Source organism: Acanthopagrus latus, chromosome 13 (genome assembly GCF_904848185.1).
Source record: "Acanthopagrus latus isolate v.2019 chromosome 13, fAcaLat1.1, whole genome shotgun sequence".
NCBI classification, from domain to species: Eukaryota; Metazoa; Chordata; class Actinopteri; order Spariformes; family Sparidae; genus Acanthopagrus; species Acanthopagrus latus.
In genome coordinates, this window is record NC_051051.1 from 19,303,432 (window position 1) to 19,322,808 (window position 19,377).

General features: G+C 41.1%; 1 protein-coding gene across 1 annotated transcript; it reads right to left on the minus strand.

Moving 5' to 3' along the window:
* Nucleotides 1-1,760: 1,760 nt before the first annotated feature.
* On the minus strand, nt 1,761-18,937 carry riox2 (ribosomal oxygenase 2). The gene is made up of 10 exons (XM_037120437.1): nt 18,636-18,937; nt 15,910-16,365; nt 15,004-15,123; nt 13,283-13,411; nt 11,744-11,847; nt 10,028-10,130; nt 6,285-6,447; nt 6,103-6,191; nt 5,856-5,966; nt 1,761-2,077 (listed from the first exon to the last, which is right to left on the minus strand). Exons 2-10 carry the CDS (start codon nt 16,357-16,359, stop codon nt 1,925-1,927), a joined length of 1,422 nt encoding a protein of 473 aa, XP_036976332.1. The 5' UTR covers nt 16,360-16,365; nt 18,636-18,937; the 3' UTR covers nt 1,761-1,924.
* Nucleotides 18,938-19,377: the final 440 nt, after the last annotated feature.

Sequence of the window (19,377 nt, forward strand, 5' to 3'; positions counted from 1 at the left end):
ATTTTCAATCAGATTCAGGTCTTGGCCATTCCAAAACTTTAGTTTTTCTGGTGAAGCTATTCTTATGTTGCATTGGGTCATTGTAGTGCTGAAAGATAAAGGTCCTCTTCATCTTCAGCTTTCTGGCAGAAGCTTGGTTTTGTGCAAACATTGCCTGGTATTTTGAACTCGTCATAATTCCCTCCACCTTGACTAAGGCCCCAAAGAAAGCATGGTGCTGCCACCACCATGCTTAACTATGGGTATGATGTTCTTTTGGTGATGTGCAGTGTTGTTTTTGCGCCAAAAAATACCTTTTGGAATTATGGCCAAAAAGTTCAACCTGGGTCTCATCAGACCATTGCACATTTTCCCACTTAAAACGTGTTTTTGCAAAATTTAGCTGGGCTTGGATGTTTTTCTTTGTAAGAAAAGGCTTCTGTCTTGCCACCCTACCCCAAAGCCTAGACATACGAAGAATACCGGAGATTGCTCTCACTACACAGCCTGTACTTGCCAGAAATTCCTGCAGCTCTTTGCCAAATTGTGATTGAGATCTCCAAAACTATGGCTCTTGCGGGGTGTTCCCGGTCTGCAGTGGTCAGTATCTATCAAAAATGTCCAAGAAAGGAGACAGGAATGGTGAGCAGGAGACAGGGTCATGGGTGGCCAAGACTCACTGATGCACAGAGCAAAGGCTGGCCCGTGTGGTCCAATCCAACAGACGAGGTACTGTTGCTCAAATTGCTGAAGAAGTTAATGCTGGTTCTGATTGACAGGTGTCAGATTACACAGTGTATTGCAGTTTGTGTGGTCTGCGGCTATGCAGCCTCATACACGTCAGGGTGCCAACTCTGACCCGTGCCCCACCCAAAGCGCCAACAATGGTCACATAAGCATCAGAACTGGACCATGGAGCAATGGAAGAAGGTCTGATGAAGCACGTTTTCTTTTACATCATGTGGATGGGTCCTGCCATCCATGTGGATGTTACTCTGACACATACTACCTACCTAAGCACTGTTGCAGACCATGTACACCCTTTCATGGAACCGGTATTCCCTGAAGGCTGTGGCCTCTTTCAGCAGGATAATGCGCAGTGCCACAAAGCAAAAATGGTTCAGGAATGGTTTGAGGAGGTTGTGACTTGGCCTCCAAATTCTTCAGATATCAATCCAATCAAGCATCTGTGGGATGTGCTGGACAAACAAGTCCGATCCACGGAGGTCTCACCTTGCAACTTGCAGGACTTAAGGGATCTGCTGCTAACATCTTGGTACCAGATACCACAGCACAAATTCAGGGGTCTAGTAGAGTCCATGCCTCAATGGGTCAGGGCTGTTTTGGCAGCAAAAGGGGGACCAAGACAGTATCTGGCAGGTGGTCATGATGTTATGCCTGATCGGTGTATAGTCTACGTAGCATTATAACAATGAAAACTGTTACAGGCTTGTCACTCTCTGTGCTATGCTCGGAGGTGGTAGCAATACGAAGCCCTGAACCCGCCTTTTTGTTCACAGAGCTGTATGAAACACCCACCTTCACATGCTGGGCAGGTTTAGAGGATGAAGTGTCAGGAAGATGCATGCAATATAATGTACATGCAGGCAGCCTGTGCAAGCAGGAAAACTCTTTCGTTCAAGACACCACACACTGGGGATTTTACTGCCTCAATTAATTACATGTACCATCAACACAGATTGGATTAGCCACATAAAACATGGAGAATTTCTCCTTTAATATCTGTTTGGCATCTGACCCACAAGTCACACCAACGCATATACAGTATATTATTTAATCAACATAGTTTTGCCACAAGCACAAATCTACATCTGCACTGCTGGAACTGTGAGAGCTTTGTTCAGGAAAAAAAAGAGAAATAATCAGAGATTTTTATTCCACTCAACAGGTTTTTAATCAATTGTATGTTGAATTCTATTTGATGCTATACCACAACCAGCAGGCTCTCACTCCAGAGAGCCAGGGTCAGGTTGAGTTTGTCCTCCGGTGTAGGCAGCTGGAGCTGGGCCACAGCCAGCTGTTCTGCCTGTTGGAGCTGCCGCAGGGCCTGGAGGTGGGACAGAGGGAACTGCAGGCCCTATAGAGACAAAGACATATGGAAATGGGTTTGAACGACAGATACAAATACATTAAAGACTGTACATTTCCGCTGCTTGAACTAGGTGGAAGACACAAGTGTTGTGACATAGACATTTATGTTCACTGCTGTCAAACTGTTGATCGCAGCTATGACAAGGGACTGAGCCAGATGTGACCTCCCCACCCCCTTTCAGCTGTGCTAGGGTTCATAATATTTCCCATATACCAGGCCCAGCAGCAATTATTGCATCAATTTATGACAATACATGCTCACATCAGTCTCATCAGCCTTTCCCTAATGCTCTCGGACTCATCCTGTCGTGGATTTCTTGGAGTTCTTATTTATGAGTCCATGTCTAATTGTTGTGTGTTTTTCTTTTACTCTTTGTCAGTTTGTCTGTTTTTGTTTCGTGTCTTCTGCCTTCCTTCTACTTGTTGCCTTTTATACTGGACTTGGTTTTCAGCTTATCATTACAGCTTGCTTTTTTGTTCTCAACCTTCCTGGCTCTGCGTGTGTCTTGTGTTTGGGAAATGTCTCCAGAGTTTAAACAGGATTGCTCAGAGGAATCTTGGTTTAAGCGCACATATGTGACAGGTCTGTCACTCTTTGTGCTATGCTCGGAGGTGGTAGCAATGCAAAGCCCTTAAACTAGACATGGACAATAGATTTTTTTCTTTTAAAAAACAAGCTTACAGACTACCTGAGCTGTGGGAAAACAACTAAATCCATGTGTGTCACTGAAATTGAAAATGCTTCCAAGTAAAAAAAAAAAAATGATGGCAAACACCAGTAAGCCCAAGCAGGGAGGATTTTTAATTTACCCACTGCCAAAGAGACAGTTGCAATGACGATTGGTGACAAAGCAGCTAAGTACTTAATATATTTTTATGATAAAACAAGCAAACCATCTTTATACTCTCCGGTTATTGAGCTCTAAAGATCAAAATCCATCCATCCATCCATTTTTGTCCGCTTATCAGGGACACCCCGACTTCCCTCTCCCCGGACACTTCCTCTAGCTCCTCCGGGAGGATGCCAAGGCGCTCCCAGGCCAGCCAAGTGACATAGTCACTCCAGTATGTCCTGGGTCTTCCTTGGGGTCTCCTCGGGGTCTCCTCCCGGTGGGGCATGCCAGGAACACCTCCCGAGGAAGGCGTCCAGGGGGCATCCGATACAGATGCCCATACATTGTAAAGGAAAGCCCAATCCTGTCAATAGTGTTTGGGACTAACCACTACAGAGCTTGGGCCATGGAGAGCAAACCCACTGAATTTCTATAAAAAAGTGTCAAAAACATGCTTCAGCTGTCCACTGATGTATCCACAAAGTAAAAAAAAAACAAAAATGACCGCCACTATTATTCACTCTTTTAAAAAGGGAAGCTGGAAAAACAAGACAGCGCTTGATCAAATATTAACCATCATGGTTAATATTTGATCAAGCACCGACTTGTCCTGTCCTGTTCATTGTGTAAATGATTTCAGAAACATATTTCTGTGTACTTTAGCTGTTTGCAACCAGTTGTTATAGCTATAAAACTGAAACAGAGCCAAATCTAAGCACCACCCAATTCCCAGTGTGTCACCCATCAGTGGGAATGTTAACTGTAGGGTGCAGCCAAGTGCATTCTTATGTAGGTTTCTACCTTTTGAGCAAAAGGGAATACCGCAAACCCCTTTTCTCTGTTTTCTCTGGTCAGGTCGGACCAACCTCAAAACTATTTGTTTCTTTACTGCAAAGACAGCATTGTTTTATGCAAAGGCCATCTTTTCAGCAGTGAAAGACTTCTTTAATTTTATTGCATTTTTCACTTTACCAATGGTTACGTGTATGTGGATGAATTATTATGGATAATGAAGGATATGTGAAAGTGAGTGCTTAGGTGTTCCATTAATGTACAGTGGAATTTTATAATTTCCTTTTAAAACGCTTCATGTACTAGCTAAGCAAAGCACAAATCCATTTTTCAAATCAAGTTACAGCAGAGCCATTTTTACTCATTGGTAAAAAGGGGTTGCTGGATTTTAGATTTTCTACTTGTAAAACAATAGGTAAGGAATTTCACATCATCATTTTTGATACACACAGTCTGGACTCTAACAACAGATTAAAGAAAAATTAAACCTACAAGCGGCAGGCCCTCGCAGTCCACGCACGTCGGGGCATGCTGCACACCTGGCTCCATTGCCAGATTATTGCATACGCATCTCTTAACTGTTTGTTAGAGCTGCACAATATATTGTTTGAGCATCGTCATCATGATGTAAATATGAGCAAGTGTCACATCGCAGAGCCTGCCATGTAGGAGGCATGAACTCATCTATTTTCAGGGGTACCTGACACACACTGTGCATGCAGACTCTACATGCGCAGCGATCCATCAATCTCATTAGTTCTTATTCAGTGTGCCAAAGCAGACCATGCCCCTGCACATGGAGTAAGTCCCTGGTAACAATACTGAAAAATGAGCAACAGAGAAAATCACCGCAAATGAAGACTTGGTGCCAAAAAGAAAAGCAACATCAGTTATCTGGAATTTTTTCGGGTACAAGAATGATAATATTGATGAAACACATATTCTGTGTTGACATTGCCTTGCATCTGTTGCCACAACGAGAGGTAACATAAGTAATTTGTTTGACCATTTATGTTGGTACCACACAGCTCAGTACGACAAAAAGAGGTAAGATCAGCGCAGGTTAATTGTCCACAAGATAGTAGCAGTGGAGCATAACAAAGCTGCTATTCAGGTCATCTGATGAAAATTCCTATATTTTTTCATATCGCAATGTATATCGCAGGGTTAAGAAAAATTGCAATGTTAGTTTTTTTCCAATATCGCACAGCCCTACTGTCCATGTTAGGGACAATGCAGGAAGGGGTTAAATGTCATTTCTTGTGTCCAACATGTAGCGCTGTGACTATAACTGCATATGCATGTGTTATGGGCTGGACTCTTATCAAACATGCAAAGTTTGGTCCAGATAGGAAATGAGGAAGTTACTCCATTATACTTTGGTGGCCTGCTCCTGCCGATATTAAATAATGTTCGCTGAAGTGAGAAGAACTCTCTGCAATAAATACAAAATGGACTACAGGTGAAAAATCCCTCATACGAAATTGTGGTCTGTTATGTTTTGATTATTGATTCGCAGTCCACACGTGTTGGGTGGCGGCGCTGTTGGACGGTGTGCTCACCTTTTAGTTGCATGTCAACTTGTAGTGTATGATACGGAGAAAAAAACCTATACATGTCATGTATCAGTCTTGACTGTAGGTACAGGGGTGGGGTTGCCTTAAGTGAGACGAAGCAAACTGTTAAAAAAAAGATTCATGGTTGAGGAAGTGATTGAATTGGTAAAATCAACTGTCATTTGGAGGGAAGCCATTTTAATTGAGCCTGCAGATTGTGAGAATGGCAGTGGTGCAGAGAACAGTGGAGAATAGGAGATGGGAGCAAGTCTGGACAACAGTCATGGATAATTGATTAAAATACCATCAAGTCTGTAACCAATAGTTTTGAGGTTAAATTTATAAATGTATATCAGTGAATTATTTTTAAAATGTTTTTGATTTTTCAACAAATATATACTCTGTCTAGTAATTAAGGCATGATAAATATATACATTTTGTCATGTTTAGCCCCCTATCTCGACAGTTTCCACAGCAAATGTCGTGTTTCTACCGGTACAGGAAAAAATTCTGTGGGGCTTTTCTAAAAAATACTTGTCGATCATTAATCACAGACATCAGACAACTGCAGTCAACAGCGTACCCTGGAGATGTCCTGTTCCACCTCTGCATCACAACTTTCACCCATCATGTGGCTCTCCCTTTGGTTCTTCAAAGAATGTAGGACAAAGATGACCAATTCTGTAGCCTCATCCTGAAACACACAAAGCACACATTCACCGAATTTAATCTTTTCGGTTTCTGTTGGGGTATCTGGTGAATAGTGTCAGCACCGAAACAGACGCTGGGCTAACATTTATGACTTAAAATGAAAGTCTGAATGGACTTACTGTTCTGTCATGACTGGGCTCCACTGTTATAACCATATGTTCTTTAAACCTCAAATGCACCACATCCTCCAAGGCAGGAATCTTCCCAGCTGTGACAGACAGACAGATGCATAAATGCTCAAAATGGAAAGTGAACTCGTGTCCATGTTTTAACACATACAAATGACCACTACAGAGCTCACATGGTGTTAGCTCCTCCCGGCTATATGGAGGCAGTCTGTTACTGATGAAGTCTCTTTTCATGTGAGTAGAGCGGACTTCCTGCTGCCCTGTTTCCATTTTATCAGCCAGGGATGTTAGTTCAGTGGCCAGCCGCCTGATGTTGTCCAGGCCTTCACTGCTACCCTACACACACGAAAACACAGCCGACAAACCAGAACAGAGTCAGTGGTGAACGCTTGTATCTGAAGCCTGCAGGGCATGTAGGTGTTGAGTGATTCTTGATGTCTGTTTATGCCTTAACTAACTAAAACTATTTGGTGGTAAACATTTCATAAGCTACTATATATTTTTAAACCATCCACAAGAACGAAGCCTTCCCAAATCCCCTCCCGTCTGCTGTCACTCACACATGCTCTGCTGTCAATGCATGCACACTAGCTTGCTTCACCTTTTTGTTTTAAAGTGGGCAATTACAGCAACACTATGTAGGACTAGTGTAGATGAGCTCATACGAAGTTAGTTGATTTATGATGTCGGACAGGAGTCTGTCAATGGAGGAGGAACCCATCTGCAGGCCTGGGCTTCTTATTTTACTCAGATGCCTGCCAGATGTTTAACATTATTCAAAATCTTGCACCCGCTCCTCTTAGAGGATGCCCAGCCCAATCAAGTCGTTGTACAGTTGGTAGTGCTAAAGAGCAGGCTTTAGTTTGGCTAAAATCAGCACAAAACTTGCATCACCAATCATTGCCTTGCATACACTCTCCATCATACTGATTCTAGTTTTGTACTTATGGACCTTTATGTATTGTGTTGTTTTATGTAGTGCAATATTCACATTTATAAACTTCATATATATTTGGGATTTTACGCAGTGCACTTGCTGTTGTGTGTTTTTTAGTTAACCTGCTCTGGGACCACAAAGGCAAATTTGTTGCCATCTAAATTGTGCGCTGTCCCTGTAAAACTACAAAAGCAAAAGCCTCATGAAGAGGCAGTCCTGTCTGCTTGTGAACACCCAGAGAGCAGGATGGGATCGCTGACTGCAAAACAGTTCTGGAATTTGATGCTAGGATGAAACTTTCACTTTACTGGGTCATTATTGAAGACTTAAGGGCTGGGTCCTCTCCAAAAAGTGTAGGATAGAGCAAACTTGTTTACCAAATTTATCTGGTGCTCATGCTCTATACATTTTCTATACAAATGACAGAGACTGTGTTTCTCAACACATCCTCATGACATTTTCAGTTGAGTATGGTTATGTCTGCCCTTCCTAAGCTGAGCAGTGTTCTGAGCATATGCAAAGTCACAAATTGAGCCCTATTCCACAGGGCATGTCTATTTATTTCTTCTCAGTTAAGGTAGGATGAGGAAAGCCCAGGTGACGGCATACTTTCGTTATTGAGGTGATAACATGTCACACGAGGCCAACCACTGACTCGCCGACTACAGCCTCCACAAAGCAAGATGGGCAGGGACAGAGAACAGAGAAGAGCGCAGGTGACCTTGGATACAGACTCTTCATTGGGCTTTACCCACTGCACAGAGGCAGTCCCTATCCTGCTGGTAATAAGGGGACAATAGGCCAAAGCAACAGTGAGTGTGCGCTTTGTCTGAATCCCTTATCCTCCTTATTAAGTTGCCACAGTGTCTACCGCACAAAGGCGACCACTGATTCTCTTGAAACAGCCTCCATAGATGATGGAATACACTGAACGGGAAGTGGCAAGAAGCCCAGGCAATGATGGACACACGGACACAGTGACCTGACAAGAGGCTCAAAGGAAAATAGGCCTGCTACATGTTGGAAGCCTTTTTCTCCTTATTCCAGCACCCTGGCGAGTCTTTTGAACACTCCCTGGATCAACCGCAAAAAACATGGATATCCCTAACTTAGGAGCTTTGAGAATCATTTTATATAAGGGCTCCTAGCACAGAATCTTCTGATAATCCTGTCATTTCTCTTTAGCCATTTTCCACCCAATAGTGTAGCCACTGACTACCACTTCTGTTATGCCAAAGCTGAGGTTTTCCACAACTTCTGAGAATGACGCCTTCTTTTCAGCCTTTTCGTCTGCAAGTCTTTCGGTCTGGATGGTACAGATCTTGTGAAAACTTTGAAAATCAGTACCTTGGCATCTCTCAGCATGATCACATTACTTTGAGGTCTTTTCACCGACCAGCCTCCCCCCGCCCCCCTTGTCAGGAGATCCTTGACCTTTCATATGATTCTTCTTCTATTCTTTTATGAGTCTTGCATGTTCAACAATATGCCCGGTGGTCTCCTTGCTTAACCACACAGCTGACATTTTTGGGTTTCTTTCTTTTTCTTTTTTTCCACCATCAAAATGGTGCGGGCTGTAAAATCATGCAATTAAGGGCACTGATCATCTCACACTTCATCATCTGCTGCTCCATTGGGCCTCAGAGGCAGTCATTGCTTTTGCATTGTTATCAGACCCATCAATGGTTCAAGGCTCATGGTGACTTTGTCATTCGTAGCACAATGCACTGTGTGCCATATTGTGGCCCGCAACATAAATGACCTAGGTAAGAGAGTATTTCAAGTTTTTGGGATGATTCAAGTTCTGCTTTTGAGAACTTAAGGGCAATATGATGCACCATTCCCCTTTTTGGGGGTTTCATTAGTTTCTTTCATTCCTTCCAGGAATCTATCTGAAGCCCCAGTTAGTGCTCTGAACCACTGGCACCAAGCAGGTGTATGGTGGTTCCAGCCAGTTTTCATCTTTTTGCAGCCATTTACCTTGTATTTTCATGAATAGTCCATCCAAATCATAAACCCATGGCAATTTACGGGATAAACCCTGAGGCCAGTCATCACGCAAAATTCAGGTTTCAAATCCTATCCCTATCTCCTCAAGTAAGGCAGGATTTCCTTACTGATGCAAGGCTAAATAGCATAGGGGACAGTTTTTTTTTTTGGTTCATGAGAAACCATATTAAAAGTCTGGGAAAACTATAACCAGACACTTCCAGTCCCATTAACTTAGTTACATAAGGCCCTGCAATGCCATCAGGTTCAAAGGGCGGAAACAGAGATTTAATAAAAACCTCTCTGGCCTTTGGTGAACAGAACGTGCTTTGGTCAATCTCTTGGCAAAGACGCTCGAGTAGAGATTTAGGATTACAGAGCCTGACGACAGTCATGTAATTGCCCCTCCTGGCAAAATGGGTGGAGTAAGCGAAATTTTGTTACAGGGCCATGACCAGTTCTGTAAAAGGTAGCCAAAAAGTTGTACTTGACTAAAAGGTATTAATCTGGTAAAAGTGAAAGTCATCCATATGAACAGTGCTTGAGTAAAGTCTTTCAGTATCTGTTTTAAATGTACTTGTATGCATGCAAATATCAAAAGTAATTTTCTGGCAATAAATGGAATTAAGTTTCAAAATGAAAAGTAAAATATAGATTCATTGCCATGTATCTATACTGTATACTATGGGATTGGCTGATTACTGGCTTACAGAACAAAAATGCAATATTTGGCAAAGACATACATGGTTATAATGCAGAGGGATGGAGCAAATACTGGAAAAATTAAATAATGAGGTTAATGACCTCACAAGGCCAGCAGAGGTCACATACAAACTACCTCCACTCCTGATATTAAACCTTGGGGAATTAAGATATGCTGAAACTGTCATGCTTTAGTCATTAAATGCAAAATTGGTCTACCCCACTATCCCAGCTAAAAAGAATGTCTTATTTTTGTTGCACTACTGAAACTCAAACAAACAGTTTTACCAGCAAAAGTTGCCTGGGTATGCCCTCTCTCAGGCTAACTTCAGTCCTGCTGCTGTCACACAACAAGCTGGGAAATATGTCCAACAGCAAATCTCCCCATGACCTGAGGTGAGGACAGACAGAGAACACAGGTCAGAGAGTCAAAGAATGTTACTTTTCATCAACCACATCACAGAGGTACAAATACCCAACAACTGAAGAGATTTTTTTCACCCGTCACCTGTCTGTAGAGACTTATCTGCTTTGCAGACAGAAGTAGAAACGATATTGTTAATGTTGCACCTCTCTCAAAATACCTGTGTGTTACACTGAAATCTGCAGTATGCATTTCATCAAGAAATACAATGTAGCAGGTATTTCCTTTCCTTAAATACAGGGCCCCACAGGTCTGTGCATTGTCTGAGTGAGTGAGACTGAGTTCCTGAAGCCTGACAACTCAGGAAGAGATACAGAGACACAGTAGAGACACAGTACAGACGTGTCACCCACAAAGATCAACAATGAAGCCATTCAAAGTTTAAATACTCACAGATAATTAGGGACTGAGATTGATTACTAGCTTATGTTCAATCAATATGCTACTGCAAAGGTTAAAAAAAACTGCACTAGTAAAAGTTCTTAATGAAATTGTACAGTTTTAATGTTGATCATTTTGTCCTTCAACCATTTTACATGGGTAAATTTGGGAAAATAAAGTTCACCTTAACTTTGAAAGTTTACCTTACATGAATGGTTTGTGCATGTATTGCTCTACAGTGCAGGACAAGGAAGACTCATCTGTCCATCTGATCACAGTTGTCTGAAACTAATTCAACTGCACTGGGGCAAAACCTACAGGTTATCTAACCTAAAGACATGCAAAAGGCAAGTCTGACAGAACAGATGATCTTGTATTATGATTAGGGCTGTCAAATTATTAAAAAAATTAATCTCATTAATTCCAAGCTGTAATTATTAATTGCAATTAATAATGTCAATGTCAATATTTGCTGTAAAATGTAAAAATATTTCAATGCAAATGTATTGTACTAAATGAGTGAATCAATGAATAAACCTTTAAAAAAACATTTCTAACCTGTAGAACCTGTGCTATTTTAAGCCTGTAGTTGATAGTCATAAGATTCCTTGCTGTATAAGTTGCACAACCTCCTGCCAACACGTCCATCTGGGTGTGTTTTGAAGCCCCGCTCCATGTATTTTGGTATTTTTATAAATCTTCCCTAACAATGTTTTATCATTTTTGACATATATAATTTTCTGCTTGAATTTAAAATTAAGCAGTCGCTCAGATGGAATGGACTACAGTAGATTCTGGGACTTTAATGTCATCAGACAAGCTTTGCTTCTGGTGTTATAATAAAAGTTGATTAATGGTTGCATGTAGGCTCTTTGAAAAGCCGATGCCATTACCTACACAAGTGGCCTTAGTGAGCATTTATACATGTGTGCTAGTGTGTCTACGTTGGTGGTGATGTGAGTGGACTGCCAGCTTTACTTTCCCCTTCAAACACACCGACTCACAGCTGTGTCTCTGGGCTACAGAGTGCGGAAAGGCAGAATGTCTGCAGGCAGGGCAGCAGCTCCATCGAAATCCAGCTTGAATGACTTGGATAGTGGAAAACCTACACTTTTAACTGTGCCTGAAAGCATCTAGTGTAGACACAGCCAGAGGTTGAAGCAGCTGCCGCTCTGTTAACATGATACTTTCTCTCATACATTTTCTGGTAGGTGCTGAGGGTCAGATGGGTAGAGTGGTCCACTCCTGCTGGAGTTTTGGCTTGATGGATGGTACCTCTGGGAAAGTACAGAAGATCCCCTGCCTGTAGAGAGATAGGATTAACTTTTTCTGTCTTAAAGCAAAAACTCAAAATACACACAGACGCTAAAATTTTAAATCCATAGTATGTTCATCATAAAAAACAGATTCGTAAATACCTGATAAAACTACACTACACTAATAAGTTGTAAGCTTTTTTAATGGCCTGTTATTGAAATGTATAATGAGCTCAACACACAGCCTTTGTGGCAAAACGTTATGCCATTTATTTCTGCACCCATATGCGCATCTAGAGATTCAGAGTCGCCTATTTTAACCACAACACATATGCAGTTCTCAGCAAAAATGGACCTGAAAACAATCTGTGCTTCACTAGTGTTAATGTCTGTATCGAAACAATATGTAGCTGACATGTAGAGAATACACACAACAGGTGAAAAGCAGGTATTTTTTTTCCAGCAACCTCTTTTTTTTTTCCACATCACGTCAGATCATCGTCTATGTGAACAGATGAAGCTGTCGGTAGCCACGCTGCAGCAACAACAACTTGAATAACATCCTTGTCTTTGCTCCACTACGTGTCTGCATGGACAATGGTTGCGCACAGTCATCATAGAGGGGAGGAGAAGCCGTTACAATGCGCCACTGTAAATGACGTCTAGTCTCATAATGACACAAAAATATTTTTGTCTTTCTTGCTAACTGAGCTGGTCATTCCTGGTATTCTTCAGTCTAATTTTTATTTGGCTACCAGCCACTTCCAGCGCCTTTCTGAGACTTTGTGCCTGTCTGAAACTGAAATACAACTCATGTTATTTATAACGAATGATAAATGTAAATGTAAACAAATTCCTTTTCCAGGAGCAACCTCAACCAGACAGACAATCTGACAGTTTATACTGTAGTTAAGATGGCACTCACAGGCATAGATCATTTAGAAAGTCAAGCTTTAGTAACAATTCCATAATTGCAATACAAAATTGAGAGCAACTGATTAAACTTGACTATAGTTTATGGGCTTGTGTTAACATTGTAGAGCCAAGGCTGCATAGTATAGTGAATTGTGAGGCCTGACCTAATCATCTAATTTCATGCGGAGTGAGCGTTTTCTTACCACGGCTGTACAAACAGCTTCTTCGAACACACACTGTGTGTTCTGGTAGAGTCCTTGTCACTACTGGTAGCATAAGGCGGTGCCCAGGCTCATCAAGTGGCTCGGGCTGCTGAATTTCATGGTTTGGGCTGATTTGAACTTTTTACTTTTTAAAAAAAAACTTTTTGGGTTTTTGAATCCAGTTGATGATTTTAGTTTTCATTGACCATTCAGTGTTTCTCACACATTGACTAATTCATAGCGGTATGCCACAGAATTAAGACCGACCGCCACATATTGCATTTAGTTTTTTGGGTTGTTTTTTTTTTAGCGCAGAGGCGTTTTAAGCCCTACCCCCCCTGTGTGTACGATTAGGGTGTTTTACCTTCAATAGAATTTCATGGCTTGGACTGCCGATTCTCTCCTCTGACTCTATGCTGTATTCTGTTGCCAGCTGAACAGTAGGATTGTAGAGAAGCCAATGTTTCTCCCCTTCCAGCTGCAGAATGAAAACCTGAGGAAGGACCAACATATTTGAGAGCATAAGGAAAGTCTTAAAGTTAAGTTTTTTGTCAGACACATTTAACACTTAAAGGTAACAGTAAAAATAAAAAATAAGCAATGTCAACAGTAACAGCCTATACTTTGTTGAGAGCTTGTAGATGTGTGTGAGTGAGTAGCCCCATTCACAATACCCTTTGCCTGCATCCTGCTCTGTGTGAAAGTCTCGCATGCAGCAAGCCGTGAAATTTAGCTCTTGAACTGATACCAGAGGCGCAGCATTGGCGAACCGAACCTGTGGGAATGAATAAACCAGTAGTGCAGAGTGGGGGCCTGTTGGTCTGACAGTGTTCACAGTAAACGGATAATTCACCCAACAAAATAAAGAGAAATGTCCCACAAAGCAATGTTACATGACTCAACAACAGTAACGTGGTAACTGGTCCTGTCCTTGGCAAGTTACGAGGATAAAAGTACCGCAGTTATACCTGGAGAATTGTCACCTGTCCCATCGACTCTTCGTCACATTTCTGCCTGGAAAACAGCGTTTGTCCCTGGCAAAACACTCCTTTCACTGCTGTGTTGTTGTAGTTACTGTCTTGATAAAAATCACTGCAACAGTCAACCCTTCTGACCGAGACTTCAGTGAACTTTCCCCAAGAAAACAGCCTCCCTCCCCGCAAGTGACAGTGTCAGACAGTATCCAGATTACTGATGGCGATTATATGATTATGTAACTAGAGTGAAAAACTGAATTTTGTCACTTTCAAGGGTTGTTTGGTCAGTTAGTATCTCAACCACAACACATAACAGCAACCGTATGATTATAAACAGTATGCTGGTAGATGTTTAGATCGACAGGTGGACAGCGGGGGAAACACCTTGAACAAAACACATATGATGACGTGTCTGTCGCGCCTCTTTAGGCTGGCAGGACCTTGTTAATACATTGCACTGGTTAAACCAAGAGGGCACTGAAAAACTGTGTGGATATTGGCAGGAGGAGAGCTAGTTAGAACTGTTAGCAATAGGCTGTGCAGTATCAATGTAGTTCTATCACATTCAGTGGTTTTATTTCATCAGTGGTTGAAATAAAGTGGTTTTCAGTGGTTTTATTTCATCAGTAATATCTTCAAGGTAAAGCTTGTAATGGCTTGGTTTGTTGCATACTTGATGATGTCATCCTGTTCTGTATGTCAAGACAACATTTAATCCTAATTCCTTATCTGAATGCACATACATCATATATTTCACAATGCAAAATTTCTCTACACTCATTTCTCACATAATCAAATTGCACTGAAATCAATACAGGGATATTCACACCTGAAAACGTTTAGGTTGGATAATGCAAAATGGATTGCAGATCTTCCAAATAATATAAAAAGAGCACAATCAATTAATGAATAACTAAATAACTTCTAGACTACACAACTTCTTGATATGACAAACTACAACTGAGTGTTGAGGCTTTTATTCTTCAAAGTGTCTCCTTGATCTACTGCTGATATATGGCATCTGCCTAACGTTCAACTCTAAAGGTACCAACTTCCACAAAATTAGAGAATACAAATTAGACATTGATACGTTGATTCATTTTTGTACCTCAACATCATCATAGTGAACTGGAAGGCCCTGGGACTCCTGTGGTGTAATGTAGATGTTTGAGCCCACCAAGGCCCCAAAGAAACATTCCAGTTTCTCCTGGATCCTCCAGAGCTCATCCTGAAAAAACGGAAAAATCTTATGAGAGTCGCTTCTGACAAATGCCTACTCAAATGAATGATCTGAGATTTGTGAAAGAAAGAAAGAACACTCAAATATTTTCATTGTACTGTGCCAGTTATTTCTGATCACACCTACCCTTTCATTCTTGAATGCACTTGCTATGTATTTGTTTTATGAATGTAACATAATGGCATCATAGAAAATTTCTATGATGCCATTATATAAAATATCTGCTCATGCTGATATATTTCTATTAGAAATATATCAGCATGAGCAGATATTTTGGTTTGTTAGAGAAAGGATTGTTGAAGTATAGTATTCAAGAACGGGCAACTCAAATTATGACCAAACATGAAATCTAAATGATCACATACTTTTTGCTACCATATTCACTCTGAATACCTTTAGCTTGTTTCCACTAAATACACAATAGACAATTGTGACCTTCTGAGGACGTCATTCATGTGCTGGAGGTTGGTACAGGTATAATTCAAAGTTCACTTGTATCTTGTATCATGTTTTCCTATTCTCTGATCAGATAATTCTGATGATGCATCAGAAAAGTTTGCTGTTTCTGTGAAATAAAACTAGAATTACCGCATTGTGGTTGTATGCCTCTGCTGACTGGTGGAATATACACCAATCAGTCTAATTATTGAACAACACTGAAACAAAAACACATATTGAGTGCAAATGACCAACTGATGGACAGACATTATCAGCTGCATCATTTTCCCAAAGTCAACAAAGCCATGATTTTCTTTTTGTTGGCAGCACTCTCACCTTGAACCTCTGTGGCTGGTGGAATTGGATTGTGGCCTTATTCTCGACCAAGTTCTTACTGAGGACACTGTTCTTAACTTGTCCCTCCTTGTTAAGCACTTTTTTCTTGCCATTGATGCAGCGAACAACGTTGATGTCCGTGTAGTATTCTAGACCCTGAGAACATAGGCTCCGCAGGTCGGATAGCTGGAACAAAGACTGGTAGTAGGAGGCTGTTATGGGATCAGATCTCTGCAGATGGAGGGGCTTCTTCTCCCAGTACTCTCCGAAGAACTGCTCCATCTTCATGGGCTGGATGAGGCTCTCAAACAGGCTGGCTGGGCTATGGAAGCACAGAGGGGATGGAGTGTTGCTGTCTTCTGATCTGCTCTGTTTAGGAGGAAGTTGCTCATTATCACTGCTACATCTCTGTGCATCCTTTCCATTCTTTACTTTGCTTCTCTTCGGCATTTTAATCTGAGGGAAAATGCAAAGATCATCATCAGTAAGATGCACAACTGAAATCAGGCTGACTCTCATAGGTACTGGAAAAATGATTTGTTGTGACATCTAGAGAAAGTAATTATCAGTAATTAAGTTTTATTGCTGCACCAAATATTAACACACCAAACATTGTGCCACGTCAGGTCTTGTTGATGACGTTTCCACCACAAAATGTATATACATGTTTTGTTTGTTTTTTTCAGATTTTGAAAATGCTTACATTGATATTTTCCATACATTTCACCTTTGGATTTAAAACTATGAAGTTACTTTACATGGAGTCTGCAGCCGACCTAAATCTGTCTGTGGAAAATATTATTCCTCAACTGGTATTATTACATATAACAACCTCGAGATAGCTAAACATTACTGTGTTTATATGTGCAGTATTTATTCAGTTTGGGAAATCCGACAACCTCTAGAGCATTCAAGGTAAAATCAACAGGGACTAGATATCATAAATCACAAGAAAAATTAGCAAATGTTTTTGTCTTTGTTTTGTTTTACATATTGCAATTGCTTCTGACTAGTGGTATCTGAACATACTGACAATTTCAGAGCACTTGAAAAGCCTAAAAGTCAAAACTCATTAAAAAAAGATAATTTCCAAAATCCACAACATTTTTTTTACCTAACATATTATTCTACTTCAATCCATTTTTGATGACATTCAGCCTATCGAAAATAACATTTTCACTGTGGCAAAAAAACAGTTTGCTTTCAGATCTTTCCACATGCACCTGACAGCCTGGTCTAGTAGTAATCTAACAGCATGAGAAATTACTTTTATACAACTGCCGTAAGAACAGCTGATTTCAGTAATGCTTCAAGATTCCGTCATCACTGCTCCTCCTGGTAGATAGATAAACCATTGCAACTGGTTTCCACACATGGCACTTGATGATACTTGGTGATACAATGTGGCCCCGCGATCACTAAGCCATTACATCATGGGACGATTAGGGCCCCGTCACAGAGAAAGGGGAAGTTTTACGAGACTTCATCTGTATAGGTCGTTTTCAAAACCGTATGCATGTCACTGAATATGTAGGTGAGACTCTGCATCAATTGACCGATTAATATAACACTTAATTAACCCTGCCTTTACCCAAATTAAATAATTCCTTAACAATTCCTGTTTCATTCTCACAGTTTTATCACTCATTGGACATGTTGGGATGTGATACTCCTGCTGATATCCTGGTTGTTCATTTTCAAACAAAGGAAGCTTCTGTAAACACATTCAACTTCTTCTGGATTTTCTTTGTGAACCAACAACCTTAAAGTTCAAAGTGTGGCTGTGATTTTCTGTCTATTACCTGTTAAACAAACAGCTGTGCATGAAGAACAAGCTGCAGTCTGTATTTATACTGTGTACTGTGTATTCATACTTTGTACTGTGTCCTCAGCACAGGAACACAGAGTGTGTTTAGATAATACCGTAATTCGTTATTTTCCTGTATTTGGTGACATTCTGATTGTGAAATCATTATTTAACAACCCAGAAAGTGATTATGGTGTCTTTTGAACACTGGAAGCTATTTCTAGGCTTAATGTTTCAGTGAAAACTGAAATGATGTGACATTAAGCCGACGCTCAGGAATGATCGTGCTTAAATCGTGTTTAAATCAGACCATGAAAAGAAAAATGTTTATAATAAGTGAAAGTGGTTTGTGGTCCTTTTGTTCTCCTACAGTCAGTCCGACACATTTTAACTCGCTGCTGAATCAGAAAACAACCTAAATATAAAACTTGATGGTGACACATGAACTTGAAACGTTATCCGTCTTCACAACTACTCCAGTCTGTTGTGACCTATCAGAGCAGTCTGATCTAATGCAGCGTCCAATCAAGGATAAAGGGGGCGTGGTGGCTGGTAAAAGCATATGGGTACAACACTAACGTTAACGGAGCTCTTATGTGTCCTCGCGCATCGTTTCTCATTCAAACTCAGAGCGTGGAAACGACTAATAAAAGAAATGAGATGCACCCATTACTTTTGACGGTAATGTATAGCGCCAAAAATGTTAAGAACACAGCAGACACTTCACCACAGTTGACGGTCACAGTGAATTTTCTTTGCGGCATCACTTTTCATCATTTCCATTCAGTCACAAGAGACGCTGAACTTTATTTCACAGTACAGGGGTAAGGATGCCACAGGCAGCAGACACTGCCGCTCCGCACTGATAACACCTTCATTAATGTCAATGATAGTATGAAACACGTGAATGCTCACTCACCTCTCCACCAGCGTGGGCCGCACTGCCTCACGTCACTTGTGTTTCCGTCAACACGTCCGACTGCTTCTTCTAAGGACGTTCCGCTCGGCCGTACACTGCAGAGCCCAATGCTGCCCCCCACAGTCTGGAGTAGGTATTAATCGTGTGTCTTTGAGGACAGCCTGGCGAATGCGAATGACATTGTATAATGGCTCTAACGACAAGGACGAGGAAAGTATCTATTGAGAAAGCTAGACCCCGAATAACTGTAGCCTTTCACCACTGTATTTATCAGTCACAAAAACAACATATTTCCAACGGACACAGACAATCTCGATGTGTGCCGGTGACTTTCAGTAGGTCCACACCGTCCTTTTTGCCAGCAGCCTCCTCCTTCTTCTTCTTCTTCTTCTTTCACTTAACTTTGCCACTGAAGCTCTAACTTTTCTTTGCATATGAAGCACATACTAACCGAACCAGCCACCAGTTGGAACCGTTTGCGGGATGCGTCTTCTGTCTGATGAGCAACGTGCCCGTGTTTTCTTTTGCTGTCCTTCAGTTTCCTGTTTATGAGATAAATTACAACTGTCTTAATCAGAAAATATGCAGTCACATTATGTAATTAAATTATACATTATGTCTGGTTTTAATGTGTATCTTCTAGAGCCTTATTCAGTTCATTTAATGAACATTTACATTGGGAACTGTTTCCCCATTTGTGCCATAAGGGGGCATCACCTCCCTAGCAACATGGGCTTGGTGT

Excerpts from the sequence above, each read along its gene's own strand:
- riox2 (XM_037120437.1), bottom strand. The coding sequence starts at position 16,359 with ATGCCGAAGAGAAGCAAAGTAAAGAATGGAAAGGATGCACAGAGATGT. Across the intron at positions 11,848-13,282 it reads GCCATGAAATTCTATTGAAG|GCAGGGGATCTTCTGTACTT; the intron begins GTAAAACACCCT and ends ATCTCTCTACAG. Across the intron at positions 5,967-6,102 it reads AGCCCAGTCATGACAGAACA|GATGAGGCTACAGAATTGGT; the intron begins GTAAGTCCATTC and ends TGTGTGTTTCAG.